This window comes from Neoarius graeffei, chromosome 5, assembly GCF_027579695.1.
Source record: "Neoarius graeffei isolate fNeoGra1 chromosome 5, fNeoGra1.pri, whole genome shotgun sequence".
NCBI classification, from domain to species: Eukaryota; Metazoa; Chordata; class Actinopteri; order Siluriformes; family Ariidae; genus Neoarius; species Neoarius graeffei.
In genome coordinates this window covers 5,736,438-5,756,233 of record NC_083573.1, presented here as the reverse complement: position 1 = coordinate 5,756,233, position 19,796 = coordinate 5,736,438, and the positions used below count along the sequence as shown (strand labels likewise).

Sequence of the window (19,796 nt, the reverse complement as noted above, 5' to 3'; positions counted from 1 at the left end):
GAGAATGTAAACAAACCGGTGAAATCACAGGAGCAGAGTGAAAAATGCGATTATTCTTGGGAAAAAAAAAAAAGATGCGTTATTACCATCAAATACTTCTCATTCCATATCTTGTTGGGGTTTTGTTTTCGAGTAGTTTTTATTTCGTCCTCGGTTGGTTCAGCACCACGCTCCGTCATTTTGTTTTTCTCTACTCACGGTATACGAGCTGATATCCTCGTGGTAGAGTCGTCAATCAAATCCGAGCGCGCGATTGCTCGTATCCAGTGAATGCAGATAGAATAAAAATAATGATGATGATGGGGTGGCACGGTGGTGTAGTGGTTAGCGCTGTCGCCTCACAGCAAGAAGGTCCTGGGTTCGAGCCCCGTGGCCGGCGAGGGCCTTTCTGTGTGGAGTTTGCATGTTCTCCCCGTGTCCGCATGGGTTTCCTCCGGGTGCTCCGGTTTCCCCCACAGTCCAAAGACATGCAGGTTAGGTTAACTGGTGACTCTAAATTGAGCGTAGGTGTGAATGTGAGTGTGAATGGTTGTCTGTGTCTATGTGTCAGCCCTGTGATGACCTGGCGACTTGTCCAGGGTGTACCCCGCCTTTCGCCCGTAGTCAGCTGGGATAGGCTCCAGCTTGCCTGCGACCCTGTAGAACAGGATAAAGCGGCTACAGATAATGAGATGAGATGATGATGATTAGTGTTGCCAGGCAAAACAAGCCTCACCCGGTAGCACTTATTTTAGTGTTATAACGACTGATTCATTCTCACAAGTGTGGCCTCTGTTCTTTCAAGGTCACTAACACGGATGACACCCAGCTCTACCTGTCTGGAAAACCCTCTTCCCCCCTCCTTTACCACCTGCTTGGCTGAAATCAAATCCTGGTTCACCTCTAACTTCCTGAAACTGAACAGCGACAAAACTGAAGTCCTCCTTGTAGGCACCAAATCCACCCTCTCCAAAGTTGACAGTATCTCCTTTTCAATTGACGGTTCCATAGTCTCCCCCTCCCCTCAGGTCAAGAGCCTGGGTGTCATCCTAGACAGCTCTCTATCTCTCATATCAATAACACTACACGGTCTGCTTATTTTCACTTACGCAACGTAAATCGTCTTCGCCCCTCCCTCACCTCCCACACCACTTCCATTCTTGTACACAGTCTTGTCACGTCCCGCACTGACTACTGTAATTCTCTCCTTTTTGGTCTCCCTCAAAAATCCCTTCATAAGCTCCAATGGAGCACTTGCATGTGACGTCACATCCGCTCCAGATTCTAGGCAGATGCCATCTTGTCGGTAAACGCCATATTTCCGCCGTCTAACCGACACTGCCTTTTTTTTTCGCCCAAATCTTCAAATATTACCGTGCCACAATGCCGGAGAGTTGTATGGCATATAAATGCCACAACAGGAGAGGTCAGAAATCGGGAAGAAAGTTCCATAGGCTGCCACGGGACCCTGACAGGCGTGCAAAGTGGATTGCTGCTATCAGCCAGGCCGATGCAAACAACAAGGCATGGGAACCGACTGGAAAGAACGATCACTGGCGCCTGTGCAGTGACCATTTCATCTCAGGTTCGCCATGTATTTATTTCAGCACACCTATAATTCTAAGAATTATAATTTATCAGTATTGCTAATTATGGTAAAAGCAAAAGAAATTAAACTGGACAAATACGTTTTTATTTCATAAAGCAGGTTTACCATACAATATATACAGTAATAGTGATAGACTACTGATACTTGATCTAACTGATGATATAAAATATTCAACCATAATCGGCTGGTCAGTGCTATACTAGATACTACTGATATATCTAGTATCAGCACTAGTACTCAATACTTAAGTGACTTACCCGTCCAATGAGGATTGTTATTTTCTTGTTTACAAGACGCCACATCTGAGGGCGGCTGACAAATCCTGAATTTCTGTAAAGATAACTGTGCAGAGATTTATAAGCACGCAGTGCTTCACCGCTGAACAGCGAGGGAAAGTTAATGATGTAATTATACACATCTGGGTATTCCACCTCTGGCAGTTCAATATCCACTGACACGGTCGTGAAAACTACGTCCGGTAAGCGATAAGGGTCACTAATCCGTAGGTCGTTTATTTTAGACATATATCTAGTTATCTGTTCATTAGAAAAATGAGCCATGTAGTCCGTCGGTTGAAATTTATCCATTCTGTACGCGAGTGCAGCAGTATTCAGCGGTGTTTTTTACCAACAAAATGGCGGCTGTGTACTTTCTGGTCACGTGACTGCAAGATCTCTGTTGGTCCAGAATTCAGCTGCCCGTATCATCACCAATACGCCCTCTTTTCATCACATCACCCCAACACTACAGACTCTCCACTGGCTCCCTATCAAATACAGGATCAACTTCAAAATTCCCCTCCACACATTCAAGGACATCCATAATCTTGCCCCTCCATATTTGTCCAATCTTGTCCACATTGCTATCCCCTCTCGCTCCCGCCGATCCTCCTCCTCCTCCATCGTCTTCACTGTCCCCTCTGCCTGCCTGAGTACTATGGGGAGTAGAGCTTTCAGTCGCTCTGCTCCCCAGCTCTGGAATTCACTCCCCCCCGACATGCGTAATATCGACACTCTACCTCTTTTCAAATCCAGACTGAAAACTCACTTGTTTCAGTTAGCATATTCACTGTGACTCTTACCATCTCTAAATTCTTTGTTTACTTTCTGTGCTTTTATTGTCGTTTTACTGCTTTTTTTTTTACTCGTTTTTACTGTTTGTATAGTGTCTGAGTGTTTTGAAAGGCGCTTCTAAATAAAATGCATTATTATTAACACTATTGAGAGCGTTTTGTTTCATAAGTGTAGTGTAAAGACTCAAAATATCTGCCAAAAAGCTAAAAAAAAAAAATAAAACCTTTTTATTTGACTTTTCAGAAGGCCCAAACAAAAGCTGTGATAATCAAAAGGTAAATTTTCTTAAAATAAACGCCACTTACTTGATATTGAATCGGTAGCCTCGGCGAACCACAAGGCGAATTTCGGTTATCTTTTTATCTGCTGATTATCTTCCGATACTACGAGGTTTCTCTTATTTTGTTTCTAGTTCTGATTGGTTCCGAAGTTTATCAAGAAATAGAACGGGTAATCGACCTTGATCAGGATAAGTGCTGATTGGTTACAAACGCTGTGTCCGAAATCACTCACTCGTTCACTACGCCCTACTCACTATAGAGGGAATTACTGTATTGAGGACTATACAGCGAGCTCACTGATTTAAATGATAAAACAACTTCTTTGCCGCGGCACTGCTTTTCGTGATGCGTTGTGAGATGCAGTGCCTTGCAAAAGTATTCATACCCCTTGAACTTTTTCACCTTACAACCACGGAGTAGCACATAATTGTGAAGTGAAACGAAAATGATAAATGGTCTTGAAAATTTTAAACAAATAAAAATCTGAAAAATGTGATGTGCATTAGTATTCAGCCCCCCTGCGTCAGTACTTTGTAGAGCCACCTTTTGCTGCAATTACAACAGCTGCAAGTCTTTTGTGGTATGTCTCTACCAGCTTTGCACATCTAGACACTGAAATTTTTGCCCATTCTTCTTTGCAAAACAGCTCAAGCTCAGCCAGATCGGATGGAGAGCGTCTGTGAACAGCAATTTTCAAGTCTTGCCACAGATGCTCAATGGGATTTAGGTCTGGACTTTGACTGGGCCATTCTAACACATGAATATTCTTTGATCTAAACCATTCCATTGTGGCTCTGGCTGTATGTTTAGGGTCATTGTCTTGCTGGAAGGTGAATCTCCTTCCCAGTCTCAAGTCTTTTGCAGCCTCCAACAGGTTTTCTTCCAGGATTGCCCTGTATTTAGCTCCATCCATCTTCCCATCAACTCTGACCAGCTTCCCTGTCCCTGCTGAAGAAAAGCATCCCCATAGCATGATGCTGCCACCACCATGTTTCACAGTGGGGATGGTGTGTGCAGGGTGATGAGCAGTGTTAGTTTTCCGCCACACATAGCGCTTTGCATTTAGGCCAAAAAGTTCAACTTTGGTCTCATCTGACCAAAGCACCTTCTTCCACATGTTTGCTGTGTCCCCTACATGGCTTCTTATGCCAGTCTTTCAACAATGGCTTTCTTCTTGCCACTCTTCCAAAAAGGCCAGATTTGTGGAGTGTACGACTTATAGTTGTCCTGTGCACAGATTCTCCCACCTGAGCTGTGGATTTCTGCAGCTCCTCCAGAGTGATCATGGGCCTCTTGGCTGCTTCTCTGACCAGTGCTCTCCTTGCTCGCTCTGTCAGTTTAGGTGGACGGCCATGTCTTGGTAGGTTTGCAGTTGTGCCATACTTTTTCCATTTTTGAATGATGGATTGAACAGTGCTTCTTGAGATGTTCAGAGCTTGGGATATTTTTTTATAGCCTAACCCTGCTTTAAACTTCTCCAGAACTTTATCCCTGACCTGTCTGGTGAGGTCTTTGGTCTTCATGATGCTGTTTGTTCTTCAGTGTTCTCTAACAAACCGCTGAGGCCTTCACAGAACAAGTGTATTTATGCTGAGAGTAAATTACACACAGTAGGACTCTATTAACTAATTAGATGACTTCTGAAGGCAATTGATTGCACTGGATTGTATTTAGAGGTATCAGAGTACAGGGACTAATGCACACCACATTTTTCAGATTTTTATTTGTTTAAAATTTTGAAGACCATTTATCATTTTCGTTTCACTTCACAATTATGTGCTACTCTGTGTTGGTCTATCACATAAAATCTCAATAAAAAAACTTTTAAGTTCGTGCTTGTAAGGTGGAAAAATGTGAAAAAGTTCAAGGGGTATGAATACTTTTGCAAGGCACTGTACTTTAAGTGCACTATAGAGGATGTGCAGTCATGTGACCCGTCCGTGTTTACTCCGCCATATTGGACGGCTTCAGGATTGTTTACCTTGCGCGAGCGTAATGGATCCAGGGAGTAATCCCCAAGAAAATTCGGAAAATACCCCATCTACATCGCGCGATAACTTGTCTAAGTTTGTTCAGCATCTTGAAGGTGACGTGAGGCAGCGCTACGTGGAAAAGTGTTCCAGGTTGGGGATTGCAGATCCGTACAACTTGCCACAATCCTTGTTCAGGGAAATTCGGAGCTGCGGTGCCGGCGATTTGCCCGATCTGGCCTACCACGACATTTACAATTTTGTCGTTAATCGTGAATCGTGTTCCACTGGCAAAGCCCTCAAAGCTTACAAGGGCCTGGAAGCTTATAAATATTTTGTTGCAGGATGGGCATCCCAACTAGGGATGGCGAAAACTAAAAAAAAATCTTGACCGACCACCGAGCCTCATTAGCTGGTTAAAGTCGGTTAACCTATGAGTTTAAACAGGGATGCAAACGGCGTGCCTTTTTCACGGCTCATGCAGATCCGATTTTTTTTAGGGGGGGGTGTTGGAGTGTCTGAATAATTTCATCGGAGTAAATTCTGTATTAAAATTACTACATAAGCAAATGCCGTTACAGTCCATGAAAAAGCCGTGAAAAAGTCGGCATCTGCGCCTTTAGTTTGTGTGGAGAGATATGATCTGCAATAACATGCATTGTTGGCTACAGAGCGAAACGTACTTTCAGAATGCACTGGCCAAGGCAGGACTAAACTCCATGTGCCTTCTAATAATAATTTAAAAAAAAAAAACAGAATAGTAATTTGTAAGCTAAAAAGCCTGTGTCTACACTTTTCTCTCGCCGAGTGGCAGCCAATGTTGCCAGATATTGCTGACGTTTTCCAGCCCAAAATATGTTCAAAACCCGCCAAAATCCACTTAAAACTGCCCAAATGGGCGGGAAACCGCCCAATCTGGCAACACTGGTGGCAGCTGTGTTCAACTGGGGCGGGACATGACAGAATGGGTGTTTCTGATTTGTCAGCTGTCTTTAACTGGGGCGGGACATGACTGAATGGGTGTTTCTGATTTGTCAGCTGTCGTCCTTACACCGCATGGCGTGCCCCAAGCGTTTACAAACACAGAATTCCAGGTTCTCCGCTCCAAAATCGGCAGCTTGAAAACGATTGATTTTTTTTTTTTTTTTTTTTTTCCACCGACAACCAAAAAAAAATTAACCGGTTAACGTTGATTTGGTCAACCACCGGTCAAATGGTCATCGGTTAACATCCCTAATCCCAACTATACCTCTGGAAGGTTCCGAAGAAGAATGTCTACTTGATAACCTCACGGGTAAGTGGCATTAAGATGTTTATCATAAAGAGACTATGCAGGATGTTTTATCGCTTATTTAGTAATTTTAATACAGAATTTACTCTGATGAAATTGTTCAGACACTCCAACGCCCCCCCAAAGAAAAAAATCGGATCTGCGCGATTCAGCCGTGAAAAAGGCGGCATCCGCTGTTTGCATCCCTGTTTAAACTCATAGGTTAACCGACTTTAACCGGCTAATGAGGCTCGGTGGTCGGTCAAGATTTTTTTTTAGTTTTCGCCATCCCTACTATGGATTGGCCTTTCAAAGGCATATATGAGCCAAAAAGATAAAACATTGTCATAGACTAGGCCAGGGTAGTAGGGCTAGGCATAGCCATTTTAAACGTTAGAGACTGTCTAGTTTCTAAGTATGCAGTTATCATTCAATCCGAAAATCAACTTAACAGATGTACTAGGAGTATTGAATTAGAAGATTACACCTACCTGATATGAAGTGTTCGCTACAAATTCGGCTGGTAGAACCGGGGTACCAGTTTTCTCTTCGCACAGCGGACACCCATTTTGCACGTCTCTCCGCGTCTGCGGGGAATCTATAAAATGACACGCCCTCCTTTTGGCCCTGTCTATTGGTACAACCAAATGCTGAACAAGATATAACCATTCTCGAAAGATCTACTCCCACACACTTGATAATTAGAACGGGTTCGTCTAAGTTCTATGCGCGGCCTTGCCGTCCAAAATGGCGGATAAGCAAATATCACGTGACCTCGTGACGTCATGTGCACACTCTCTATATAGGGTGTAATAATGCTCACTATACTGTACATTCGGACAGCACAACAAAATGGTGAACTGACTATATAGTCCACTATGTAGTGAGTAGGGAGTGATTCGGGACCTTGGGGGACACCGTTTGCACCAAAACCGATTTTGACCTTGACCAGATGACCCTCGGAACGTTGGAGGTTCTGTTTGAGATCAACGCCCAACTATCCTGAAAGTTTCATGAAGATTGATCCAGCCGTTTTCCCGTCATGTTGCGAATAAAACAAACAAATAAACCCTACCGAAAACAGTACCTCGCCTCCTGGTGGACTCCGTCCCGGGCGAGGTAATTAAAGTTTTCTTTGCGTTGTGTTGCACAATTTCTGAAATATTATCCATCTTCCTCAAAGGGTGGTTTTTTTTGGGGGGGGGTCTCCTCAAATTTCTATTGTATTTTGACTTGTGCTGTCTTTAACTGTTTGCTGATCGGTTTAAACTGTTCCTTTTGCAGTTGTTTCTGCCTCTATTTTCCTCAAAACCAATGAAATAATTGATTCTACACGCTACACATGTGGCTAGAAGTCGGTCTAACACCTGATTCGGCCTTTTTAATCAGGGACATGAAGCACAGCTTCCAGACTTGTTTTTCAAACAAAAAAAGCGAGCACTAAAAATCAATTCTTTTGCCTCCAGACGAATTTCAATACTGTCCTGATGCGGGAGAAGTTAAAGAAGGAGCAGATCATCAGTGAGCTGAATGAGAAGCTGAAGAAGGTGACGCTGCAGCAGGAGAAAGATAAGAGTACGTTTTTGAAGAACACTTTTCTTCCCCGGCGCTAGATTTTGTTCATTTGATTATCTACTATCGTCGCAATAATAATTTTAATAATAGTGTTTGTGGAGTGACGAGCTTGGTTTTTCACCTCCAGGCCTGATCGAGACTCTGTCTGAGGACCGCGCCACCATCCTGCAGGAGAAAAAGCACCTCGAGGAGGAGCTCAACCGCCTCCGGAGCTCCACCCTCGTCTCCTCCGCTTTCTGCGTGGCCAATCCCGGCGCTGTTCCCGTGGAGACGCCCGGAGCGTGTGGGCCCGTCCCTGCCGAGGTCCCCGTCCTGCCTGCGCTGGAGTCCGAGCGGCTGGGGTCTGTGGCTGCGCTGCGAGACGATGACAGAGTGGACTCTGCTGTCGAAGCGAGCATGATGACCGTCCAGTAAGAGTCTGTTTTATATACACCATAAAAAAAAATCCCCACGCACGTGGTAATGAGCTCGCGAAAGGAAAGACAGCGATCCAGATTAGGTGAGGGACGTTTCCAGAGAGAGCAGCAAGTCTCGTTTCTGAACCGTTAAAATATACGAGTGCTTTAATTTCTGCAACGTTTAACACACTCTGATGCAGAACAAAATGACGAGTCTGAGAGAGTCTGGTTGTCGTGAGAAAGTGATTGGAATCTGAATCAACTCGCCTGACACTGACACCTGTGGGGGGAGAAAATGAACTGATATACCGTAATTTGTCGAATCGCAATATTTACTTGGTGCCTGGAGGAGAATTATTGAAGTTCTTCAGTCTTTAGTCCTGGGTATGACTTTAAACTGCAACCGGTGGTGAGTCTCAGGTCCGGGACGGCTCGAGGGTTGGGGAAAGTGGAGTTAGCCCTGAATCACCATTGCTCCCAGTTCCGCTCTGACCCTGAGCGGGAGCACCTGCCTGGGTTCCAGCGATGGGTTAAATAGCACATAATCAATGTGGCAGATGAACCCAACAGGGTCAATGGCACACCACCAGATGGCATGCGGAAGAGCCACTCAAATAGCCAACGGATGATGTCAGTTGTCACTGCGGGGCGACTTCCATACCCGTCAGGTCTGTGGCACTTTTCTGCACCACTTGGCATCAGGTCTGGAGGTCCAGAGAGACAACACGATGGGGGCACGACATTGTTTGTCTTACCTTCCTGTGCAAGGCGCTTCATTAGGAGAGGAGAATGGTGTACAAGAGCTCGCAAGACCAGATGCTCCATCGCAGCTTGGCCGGGCTGTTCGTGCCGCCACTGCAGACGGCTCGATCGCTCTGGTGCGGGCCTCGCGGCCCATCTGCGTTTCTGCGCATCCTAATGAAGCAATCATCATCACTAGCAATGGACAGCTGTCGCTGACGACAATTGACGTCTTTCAGCACTTCCATATGATGAGAACCCCCCCCCCCAGTGCCACATGGCCCTCAGGAACAAATCAATACAGTGTGCTCAGGTTCCTGGGCTTCCCAGGACTGTTCTCCTTGACTTTAATTCTTGGTTCCTGGATTTCCCAGGATTAATTTCCTTGGCGAAAGATTCTGGGCTCGAGTTCCCAATCGGATCTTTGTGACCCTGAACTCCGTCTCATCTTTGACACTTGTATTTTTCTCTTCTTGCCAGACTCATGAATTGAATTGATCTAATTTATTTATTTGATGATGTCCTGGTGCTTGGAGGAGAGTTGTTGAAGTTCTTCCAGATAATGAGAATTTTTTATTTTTTTCCCCCCCAGCTTCAAACAGCTCTCAGGAACAAATCGATACAGTGTGCTGAAGTTCCTGAGCTTCCCAGGACTATTCTCCTTGACTTGAGTTCCTGGGCTTGTCAGGATTAATTTCCTGGCCTCAAGTCCCAATCGAATCTTTGCACCACTGAACTCTCTCATTTTTGTGAAATGAGACAATCTCCCTCCCCCGCATTATATGCCAGGGGGATAATAATAATTAGATTATGCGAATTATATCGATATAGATGTCGCTCTGTCCGTCTATGTGTCTGTCTGTAAACCTTTTAGTTTCCGGAGCATAACTCAGAAACTTTGAGGAATTTTTTTTTTTTTTTTTCACGAAGCCTGACGGTTATGTTAAGTGACGAGAGGAGTTGTGCCTTTTGGGCAGGGCTTTGAACCAGAATTTTTTTCCTATTGGTTCGTTCCGAACAGAAACAGAATTTTAACGTTTCCGGTTTTGGGTTCCACCATTAAATAGACGTTCCCGAACCGGTTAGAACAAAAAAATTTCGTTCCCGGAACGGTTAATTACGTTCCCTGTCAGCTGTTTAACAAATGGCTATAAAATTATGTCTCTGTCTCATCCAGCTTAAGCCAAATGTCGGCTAATTCTATTACAACCTTCATTAAATAAGACAAGAAATAATTCAAAACAATTATTATTTCAAATGTTGGCAATTTGGATTCTCAGTATGTCTTCCCATCTACACAAACAGAAAAAGTGCCAAAAATGAAAGAGAATTCGTTTAGTGTGTTACCAAAGGCTAGTCAGGCCCTATGCATTGATAGGCTAACAGAGGTTAACGTCATTTAATGTTCGCGAGCCTCTCATTAACGTGGACAAATATATTGATATCGTGTTTGAAATTGACATTTTTGAATAACGATAGACTGCAATATTTACCTCTTATCTAAGATGTGGAGACGTGATAGCAGTCCACCCTCCCGCTCTCTCCATTCAGTCAGCGAACGTCACACAGGAAGTGAACCCCAGCGGGTCATAGAAACTTGCGCAGGAGAAGAATGACTTTTTTATTTGTAGGCTACGGAAACTTTGAGGAACGACATAAAAACCGGTATTAACCGGTTACCATTATTTTTAATAAGCGTTTCTGTTCCGGAACATAAAAAATAATAAAGTTTCTGGTTTCGTTTCTGTTCCATGTGAAATAGAAAAAGTTCCCGGTTTTTGTTTGCGTTCCTTGAACCGGTTCAAAGCCCTGATTTTGGGATTTCTGTGATATATGCAGGGGCGTATCACCCGCGTGGGATGCGTACGTTTCATCCCCCCCACTTTTGTTGAAACACAATTTCATCCCCCGCACTTTTGTCAGATTAAAATGACATCATTATGAAAATTATACAGCTACTATAAAATGTGTAACAAGGAAGTAAACTATTGCCATAACGTTAGATAAAAAACAGCCACGCAACGGACTCGAAACAGTTTTTCTCACCCGACCAATCAGCAGTTGCGTGAATATAATAGCCAGTTTGCGTAGCGTGCCGAAAGCGCTCAATAATACAGTATCTGTCTGCAGAGCTGCAGAGCCAACACCAGTTTTACCGCTCCTGATTCACCGTGCCAGGTTTGACGTCGCATGCGATGCTTACTGTGCCTGGCTCTGCAGACAGACCCTTCTCAAAGCGCTTGCGATGCCGTCGTTCAAACAGTTGTCCCAGGTGCCATGCCCTAAAAGATTGTGTTAATAGTAGTTACTAGTTGTAAAGTCAGTTGAGGCAAGTTTTTTTTTATTGTGTGTGTGTGTGTGTGTGTGTGTGTGTGTGTGTGTGTGTGTTTGTACCAAGTCTACTTTTCATGCATTATAACTGCTTATCACTTTTTAGAAGAGTTTTTCAATTGAGATTTAAAGGCATTTCAAATCGAATGAATGTTCAATAATTGTTGTACAGTAATGTGATTTGGCCATTAAAGGATATGGGACATGAAACATAAAAGCACGCTATATCAGTTTCTTTCCATTAAAAATATGAATTAATTGCATCAACAAATACAAAATCATCTATTAAATTCAGCAAAATCGTTATATTCGTGATGATTATATGGCATTTCTGCTCGACTTCCGATATGCATTTTTTGCAACCGGAAGAGCCGCTGTCACGTGATCATACGTCACAAAAACTTTCGGGCACAGCACAAGCGGGTAGATGAATGGAGAAGTGGATGACAAGAAAATTGTTTTTATAGTCTTTAAAGTACATTGGACATCATGGTGTATTGTGCTGCTTATGGTTGCAATAATTCCAATGGGAAATGCCCTGGAGTAAGTTTTTTTGCATTCCCCAAGGACCCGAAGCTGAGGAAAGTGTGGGCTCACCTGCGCATGCGCAGTAGGCTTCGCGCATGCGCAGTAGGCTTGGTAGGACAAACCCAAGAGGTAGGATAACTTTACAGAACACCTGTTGAAAAAACTTTGCACCTACTGTTTCCCACAAACTGTGTTCGGACCATTTCACTGAGGATTCTTTCAACATTAATACTCAGGTACTGAGCGATATTAATTCATGAAACAGGAAGTATAAGGATGAGAAAAAAAAACCCAGCTTAAATCGGGAAGCTGCGCACATTTGCGCCAGGCTGCACAAATGTGCGCAGCTTCCCGATTTAAACTGTTGTTTTTTTCTCATCCTTATACTTCATGTTTCATGAATTAATATCGCTTTTTTTTTTTTTTTTTGAATCGGATCTGCGCGATTCAGCCGTGAAAAAGGCAGCATCCGCCGAAAGGCGTGCTGTTTGCATCCCTGCACGGAGGCCAGGGGACAGGGCAGGAATATTTTTGTTGATATGAGTGATCCGGTGCGATTTCGCGACCCCCCTGTTGAAGACCTCTACGCTAAGCTACTGAAAGCCGAGGTAAGGATTAGTATTATAATTTTGGGTGTATCAATTATTGATTATCATAATTCTGACTCGTTTCGCCATTTTGAATGTTTTCATCTCGGACTCTGGAAGCATTGTATCTCAATCAATCTTGAAAAATATCAGCAAAAAAAAACCTAGCTTGCAACGGACTTTAGCTAGATCTATGATGAACTTTCAATTTATGATACAAAAATAATACTTCTTTCAACAGATCATTAGCCTTTGAGCAGAATTGTTTTTAACTTACCAGGAAGCGTTATCCAGCCGACCGCTTTCAGTTTCATGAGGGCTGAATGAACTCTCACTCTCAGAATCATCTGACCCGTCAGAGTAAAGACAAGATCCATGTTCATGTGAATTTCCAGCTATCGGTTCGAATTGATAGGGTCTAACTTCACATCTCTGTGAAACATCGGGAATGTCACTGTCGATGGTGTCCATTTCGGTAACCTGTTTACATTAGATTCCCAAGCGCTGGCTCCTTGGAAAGTTTTTGTTGCGTCATGGGTCACGTGACCACCTAGCTAATTAACGAATCCTTGTTTTACGCTGATGTATAAAAAAAACTTGAATAATGTGATGATTTTCACATTTTTGACACCCTGCAGTGATTTAGATGGCATTTCTTATGTCCTTTATATATAATTATACCCAGAAAAAAATCCATGTCCCATGTCCTTTAAGTGTTTGTTGTATGTGTAGTCTATTGCATCATTTTCAAATTTTATGCATTAAACCTGATGTAATGCATGATGCAAACAAGTTTTGTACACGAGTTTGAATAATTAAAGACATTAAAAGCAGGAACTGCCCCGTCTTATTTGAATGCTATACTAAAGAGGTCCTTCCAGGATGCTGCGCTTCTTCAACATGAACTGATTAGCCATGCCTCCTGCTCACACAAAGCGATCCCAGTCCAAACTGTTATGCATGATGGTGTATGATCTATACATTGTGTATGACTTCTTGGGCTATGTGAAGTTTTTGGTTTTGTTTATACTTACTGAATAATTACATAGCCCTGGCAGGAACAACACCAAAACCCAACATGATAGCTAGATCTCTGCATGAAATGCAGAACTTGGCTGGAGTCAACTGGATTTATAGGCTTTCTGCTGTCCTCCCTTTCATTTGCATCCATGGACCATGGGGATGAAAAAGTTCCATATCGGTCGTTGACAGTACATCGCAGTGTACACGCCGGGCGTGTATAAACCGGTTTTTAATGATATGGCTTCCCCATTCCAGAACACCCCCACTTTTAGAAAGCTTGATACGCCCCTGCATATACAGTTGTGTTCAAAATAATAGCAGTGTGTTTTTTTAAAAACGTGAGTAAAGCTCAAAATCCTTATAATAGTTTTTATTTCCATGCATTGGGAACACTGCACATTATATTCTACATCAAAACAGGAAGAAAAATGTGTGAATATTTTAATTACTTTACAGAAAATGAAGAAAAATGAACATTGGGCTGTCCAAAAAAATAGCAGTGTCTGCATTTTTCATTACAAACTCCAAATATTTACTGTATAAACTGAAAAAAAATCTTAAGGATTTAGTATTCCTGTGAATCACTAAACTAATATTTAGTTGTATAACCACGGTTTCTGAGAACTTCTGGCACCTGTGAACAGGTATTCCAGCCCAGGATGATTTGACAACATTCCACAATTCCTCTGCATTTCTTGGTTTTGCCTCAGAAACAGCATTTTTGATGTCACCCCACAAGTTTTCTATCGGATTAAGGTCCGGGGATTGGGCTGGCCACTCCGTAACTTTCATTTTGTTGGTCTTGAACCCTGATGCTGCTCGCTTACTGGTGTGTTTGGGGTCGTTGTCTTGTTGAAACACCCGTTTCAAGGGCATTTCCTCTTCAGCATAAGGCAACATGACCTCTTCAAGTATTTTGATATATGCAAACTGATCCATGATCCCTGGTATGCGATAAATGGGCCCAACACCACAGTAAGAGAAACATCCCCATATCATGATGCTTGCACCACCATGCTTCACTGTCTTCAGAGTGTACTGTGGCTTGAATTCAGTGTTTGGGGGTCGTCTGAAAAACTGTCTGCGGCTCTTGGACCCAAAAAGAACGATTTTACTTTCATCAGTCCACAAAATGTTTTTCCATTTCTCTTTAGGCCAGTCGATGTGTTCTTTGGCAAATTGTATCCTCTTCAGCACGCCTTTTTTTTTTAACAGTGGAACTTTGCGGGAGCTTCTTGCCGATAGATTAGCTTCACACAGGCGTCTTCTAATCGTCACAGTACTCACAGGTAACTTCAGACCGTCTTTGATCACCCTGGAGCTGATCATTGGCTGAGTCTTTGCCATTCTGGCTGTTCTTCGATCCATTCGAATGGTAGTCTTCTGTTTTCTTCCACGTCTCTCTGGCTTTGCTGTCCATTTTAAAGCACTGGAGATCATTTTAGCCGAGCAGCCCATCATTTTCTGCACTTCTTTACAGTATACGTTTTACCTCTCCAATCAACGTTTGAATCAAAGCACGCTGTTCTTCTGAACAATGTCTGGAACGACCCATGTTTCTCAGGTTTTCAGAGAGAAATGGATGTACAACATGTGCTGGCTTCATCCTTAAATTAGGGCCACCTGACTGACATCTGTTTTTTCACAGAATGAATGACCTCACTAATTAAACTCCACACTGCTATTATTTTGAACACGTCCCTTGCACTTAATTATTCGATTACACAGACTCAGGAGCATGCATATCATGAATGTTGGGTCTGTTGGTTTTCTATGACTCTACTACACCTACTGGTAAATTATTTGCCATGTAGTAATATAATTTCCACCAAAAACAGTGACTGATCTGGTTAGTCGTGTTGGACTGCTATTATTTTGAACACAAGTGTATATGTGGGGGGCCGGGGGGGACATGTCATCTCCTGATGACTCTTGTTTATTTATTTGGTGATGTTGCTTGGAGCAGAATTTATTATGATTATTATTATTAATTGTAGTGGAGTTCTTCCATATTGTGAGAACTTTTTTTTTCCCCCCCCCGTCCTTTTTCTCCCTGCTCTCAAGAATGAATCCGCTATATGATTCGGTGTCTAATTCATGTTTCAAGTTTGTCCAGTGATAATGTCGCGTTGTAAAGCCCTGTGACGAAGCGCTGCTTTATTTTCCTGTAGTGATAACACGCTGATGCTGTCGGAGGAGAAGCAGCGGATCCTGATGTTGGAACGAGTGAGTGGATCATCATCATCATCTTTCTGCTTTTAGTCTGCACTCAGATAACAAGAAAACCGGTGTGATGCTACTGTGCTTGAATCTCTTTACAGACTCTACACATGAAAGAAGAGGAGAACAAGAGGCTCAGCCAAAGACTGGTATGTTTATTAACTTTTAATCGATCCTCACTTCATCACACACTGTTTGTTTAAACGGCGCCAGGAAGACTGTGCAGCTGAGTTATCGAGACTCCGACGTGTTAGACGTAAGATGGAACGAGATCAGGAAGCCTGGCACGTTCATTTATGCAGCATTGAACTCGAGGACTGACGTCACGCAGGTGGCGGACAGGACGTGATCAGACTTGAAAGTGTTTGTTTTTAATGTTTGTTTGTTTTTTTTAATTAGTTTATCTATTGATTCTTATTTATTTATTTATTTAGAAAGGCTTAGCAGAGCTCTGTCGCGAGATCAGGACCCAGAGGAACATTCTGTCCCAATGAGAAGTTCCCAACTCAACTTCATTGGACCTACATTTGCTCATAACCACCACTAGGTGGCACTCTAACCAAATTAAATGACTCTCAAACCTTCACTGCCTGCTTTACTGTATTTTAAATCCACAGTACACAGGATGGTCAACCATTTTATCATTTTTTTTTTAATCCTGAAACACAACAAGGGGAGAGAAAGATCGGGGTGGGTGGGGGGAGAGAATCATCTCAAAAATGGAAAAACTTCCCTCTAAAAAAAAAAAGAATTCGTAAATGTTTTTAATTGTCCTGCTTTAATTTTTACCGGTTCTTCTTTTCTTTTTCTGTGCTAGTATGAGGCAAATGGTGAAAGTGAGTGAGGCGTCTCGTCGTGCCTGCAAATTGCGGGTTAAGCCAGTCGGAGGAGTGAAAGAAAATGTTGCGGTGTCAGGAAAGGACAAGAGACGAAAATCGTATTTCCCAAATAAGCAACAGAGAGGCAAAGCGAAAAAATTAAACAAAAAAAAAACACCAAAATAGCAAAACCAACTCACTTTGCATTCTCACACATGGACACAATCTGCCATTTTCAAGAGAAAATGAAGCTTTGCTCCTGGAATTGCATTCTAGTTTATTCTTTATCATCATGGAGTTGTGGGTTTATTTTATTTTTTTTTTAAAGTTACTTTTATTAATTATCTGAAATGTAACCTGGTGTCTGTCGTCTGTTAGTTTTGCGCTTTGGCTCCGTTGTGGTCTCGTCCAAAATCGTTTCCTTCACTCCGAAATATCTTCAGTCCTTTGTTAAACCGTAAAACGCGACCAAATCGAACTCTGTTTCAGACAACACCTCTGTGGAATTCTCGATTCTGATTGGTCGGAAAGTGTTGATTTAATTTTCTAGAGTGACAGCAGTGCCGTTCCACAAAATAAGGAGTCTTCAGTGTCAGCACTCTGTAACAGGAACTTTGTCCTGGACATCTTCAGGACACGCTGGTTTCGTTTCAGAGTGAGGACATACCGGTAAAACGCTCTGTGTGTTTATAGCTCCGAGAATGCAAGCGAGAACTTGTTTCAGTGTGTCGATCTGTAAAAAAATAATGAAATGTACGTGCGTTAAAGACTCAGATTTTTTTGACGTTACCAAAAGACTGGATTTTTTTTATTTTCTTTCATTGCAGATATTTACAGACAAGACAAACAGTTAAATGTTAAATTTGATTCGGTAACCGAAGAAATGTGTGGTGTTTTTTTGCGCATCAGGGATGAACACGTTGAGAGAAAACGGCGCATTAATGTCGTAAATGATCTGATCTTTTGTTTAGATGTCACAGAGCATGTCCTCTGTGTCCTCAAGGCATTCAGAGAAAATCGCCATTCGAGAGTAAGTCTGATTTTAAAAAAAAAAGAAGAATTTTTTGTTGTTTTGTTTCATCTTTTAATTCTGCCTTTTTTTTTCCCCTTTCACAGCTTTCAAGTCGGCGATTTGGTCCTCATCATCCTGGACGAGCGGCACGATAATTACGTGCTGTTCACGGTCGGCCCCACTCTCTACTTCCTGCACTCGGAGTCTCTCGCTGCGCTGGACCTCAAGCCGGGTCTGCGCACACACACCGAGCACTGTGGTGCAGTTTGTACACTCTGGAGTCAAAAATATTAACAATAACGCAATAATATTACATTTCCAAAGGAAAATCTGTAGAACACTATTTGTTTTTGTCCACATTTCCATAGACATCTCGCACCTCTGTTTGAAAAAGATGCTTGTTTCTGTTGTAGCCTCTGGAGCGACGAGGCGACCCTGGGTCCTCGGGAAGGTCATGGAGAAAGAGTACTGTCAGGCAAAAAAGGTGACATTTTTATTATTATTTTTTCAAAACAGCTCTATTCTGATTGATGAGGTGTAAAAATGAAATCGGCACATTTTCCTGTGGTGCATTTTAGAAAGGTGTTAAGGATGACCTAAATTGCACCTTAAGCAAAAGTACTATCATTAGCAGCAATTATGCCTGTTTTAATTATAATTGTGTGTGTGTGTGGCCTTTCCTCTTTTCTCTAGGCACAAAACCGCTTCAAAGTTCCTTTGGGCACCAAATTCTACCGAGTAAAAGCCGTGCCATGGAATAAGAAGGTGTAAATTGTTTTAAAAAAAAAAAAAAAGAAAGCTAGAATGTTTATATTGCTCTTTTTTTTTTTTTGATGGACATCTTATGACTCAGAATTGTTTCATACCGGAAAGACGAACCGTTATCACCATTTCTTTATTTAATTTTCTGTGACAACCCATATTATTATTATTATTATTATTTTATTTTATTTTTTCTTTTAACCTTTGTCTGTTCAGAGGTTTGTAAATGTGGACCAAAATATTATGACTTGAATCGGGCAAGTCTGTAAAATGGGGGGGGGGGGGGGAATCTATTTGGAGGATATATATCTATATTAGTTCATTATTATTATTATTATTATTAATATTTTGTTGAGTTGTGAGGAAAAGAGCATTCTGCAAACTATCATGATGAAATAACACGCGCAAGGTTTTAAAGCTACACATTTATTGTAAACGTTTGGAGCGAATGCTCACGGCATGCACAAACATTTTCTTTAACTCTGGATGTGTCGTAATTGGACATGTAGGTCTAAATAAATGTCACACAGTGACACAGGACCCCTTTCAAGCTTGCTTTTTTTTCTTTTCTTTTTTTTTCCTTTTTTAGATCTTTTAAAAAAAAAAAAAAATAACAATAATGATTAAATAATGTACTTTTGGAGACGTGTCGATCCAAAAGGGAAGCAGTTGTGCTGGCGTGAAAACGAGCGCAAAAATGAAAATAATTAGCAGCACATATCTTCCCACTGTTGGAGAACGTCAGCGTGTCGAAACGAAATCCTTCCTGTTCGTCGATGTGTGTTAGATTGTCTTGGATGAAATCATGACATTGTATATGACATTATTCATCAAGTTGCACAAGTTAAGAGGAAAAAAAATGACTGTATTGTAAAAGAGTTTTCAAACAATAAAGGTTTGATCCCACCCGCTTTGAGTAGCTGGTTAGTTTAAAAAAAAGTCTGATTTGATCCATGAACTGCACTGACGGAAATGTTGATGATGATCGGTGTATTGGGCCGAGCGGCTCAAATGAAGCTGCTGACAGGGTCACGGGTTCCTGATGTTCTCCTCGTTTAATAATCATGATTAAAAAATAAAACCGAATGAAGAAAAATCTTTCACTTTGCACCGTGAATTGGTTTGTCTTTCTTTCTTGCTGAAGAAACAGGTGCTAATGAGCCAATTACAGTCGTGTCCTCGTAATTTCATTCTGTATTCTTGGTTTGTTTGTTTTTTTTGAAAGAATGCAAATCTGATCTGAATCTTATTTTCTACATTGTTTGTTTATTGTTCATGTCATCTCTCTCAAGAAAAAAAAACACCTCTCAAGCTCTTGTTCTGGTGTTTAAAGTAAAACTCGTCAGTGACGGGGTGGTGTGCTGAGGCAGATTTACTGCGACCACGACAAAGTCTGTTCTTCTCCAACCACGCAACCTCCTGAAGTGTTTTTTTTTTCCTCTTGACGTTCTCATTGTTTTTGACTTTATCTCATTATTTCAAGACATTTATTTTTTCTTCCTGACTTGTTGAATTCATTATATTATATTTATTATATGCGGTATGATGGCTAACCCCATTATTTTTGAGTTAGCATCATTTTTTTCCACTTGGTATATCTTTTGGACTTGTCATTTTCA

The 19,796-nt window shown here is 42.0% G+C and overlaps 1 protein-coding gene across 8 annotated transcripts in view; it reads left to right on the top strand.

Annotated features, from left to right (window-relative positions):
• rb1cc1 (RB1-inducible coiled-coil 1) overlaps positions 1-19,083 on the top strand; it is a 64,901-nt gene extending 45,818 nt beyond the window's left edge. For 5 of the 8 annotated variants that reach the window (XM_060921048.1, XM_060921049.1, XM_060921050.1 and 2 more), the window contains 8 exons: positions 7,649-7,757; positions 7,885-8,167; positions 15,537-15,591; positions 15,687-15,734; positions 17,375-17,433; positions 17,520-17,674; positions 17,784-17,899; positions 18,109-19,083. In XM_060921048.1, coding sequence (XP_060777031.1) covers positions 7,649-7,757; positions 7,885-8,167; positions 15,537-15,591; positions 15,687-15,734; positions 17,375-17,433; positions 17,520-17,674; positions 17,784-17,899; positions 18,109-18,186 — 903 coding nt within the window. In that variant the 3' untranslated portion in view covers positions 18,187-19,083. Of the gene's footprint in view, positions 1-7,648; positions 7,758-7,884; positions 8,168-15,536; positions 15,592-15,686; positions 15,735-16,019; positions 16,267-17,374; positions 17,434-17,519; positions 17,675-17,783; positions 17,900-18,108 lie in introns of those variants that run through there. The other 3 variants (XM_060921054.1, XM_060921053.1, XM_060921055.1) reach the window with 3 other exon arrangements.
• Positions 19,084-19,796: the final 713 nt, after the last annotated feature.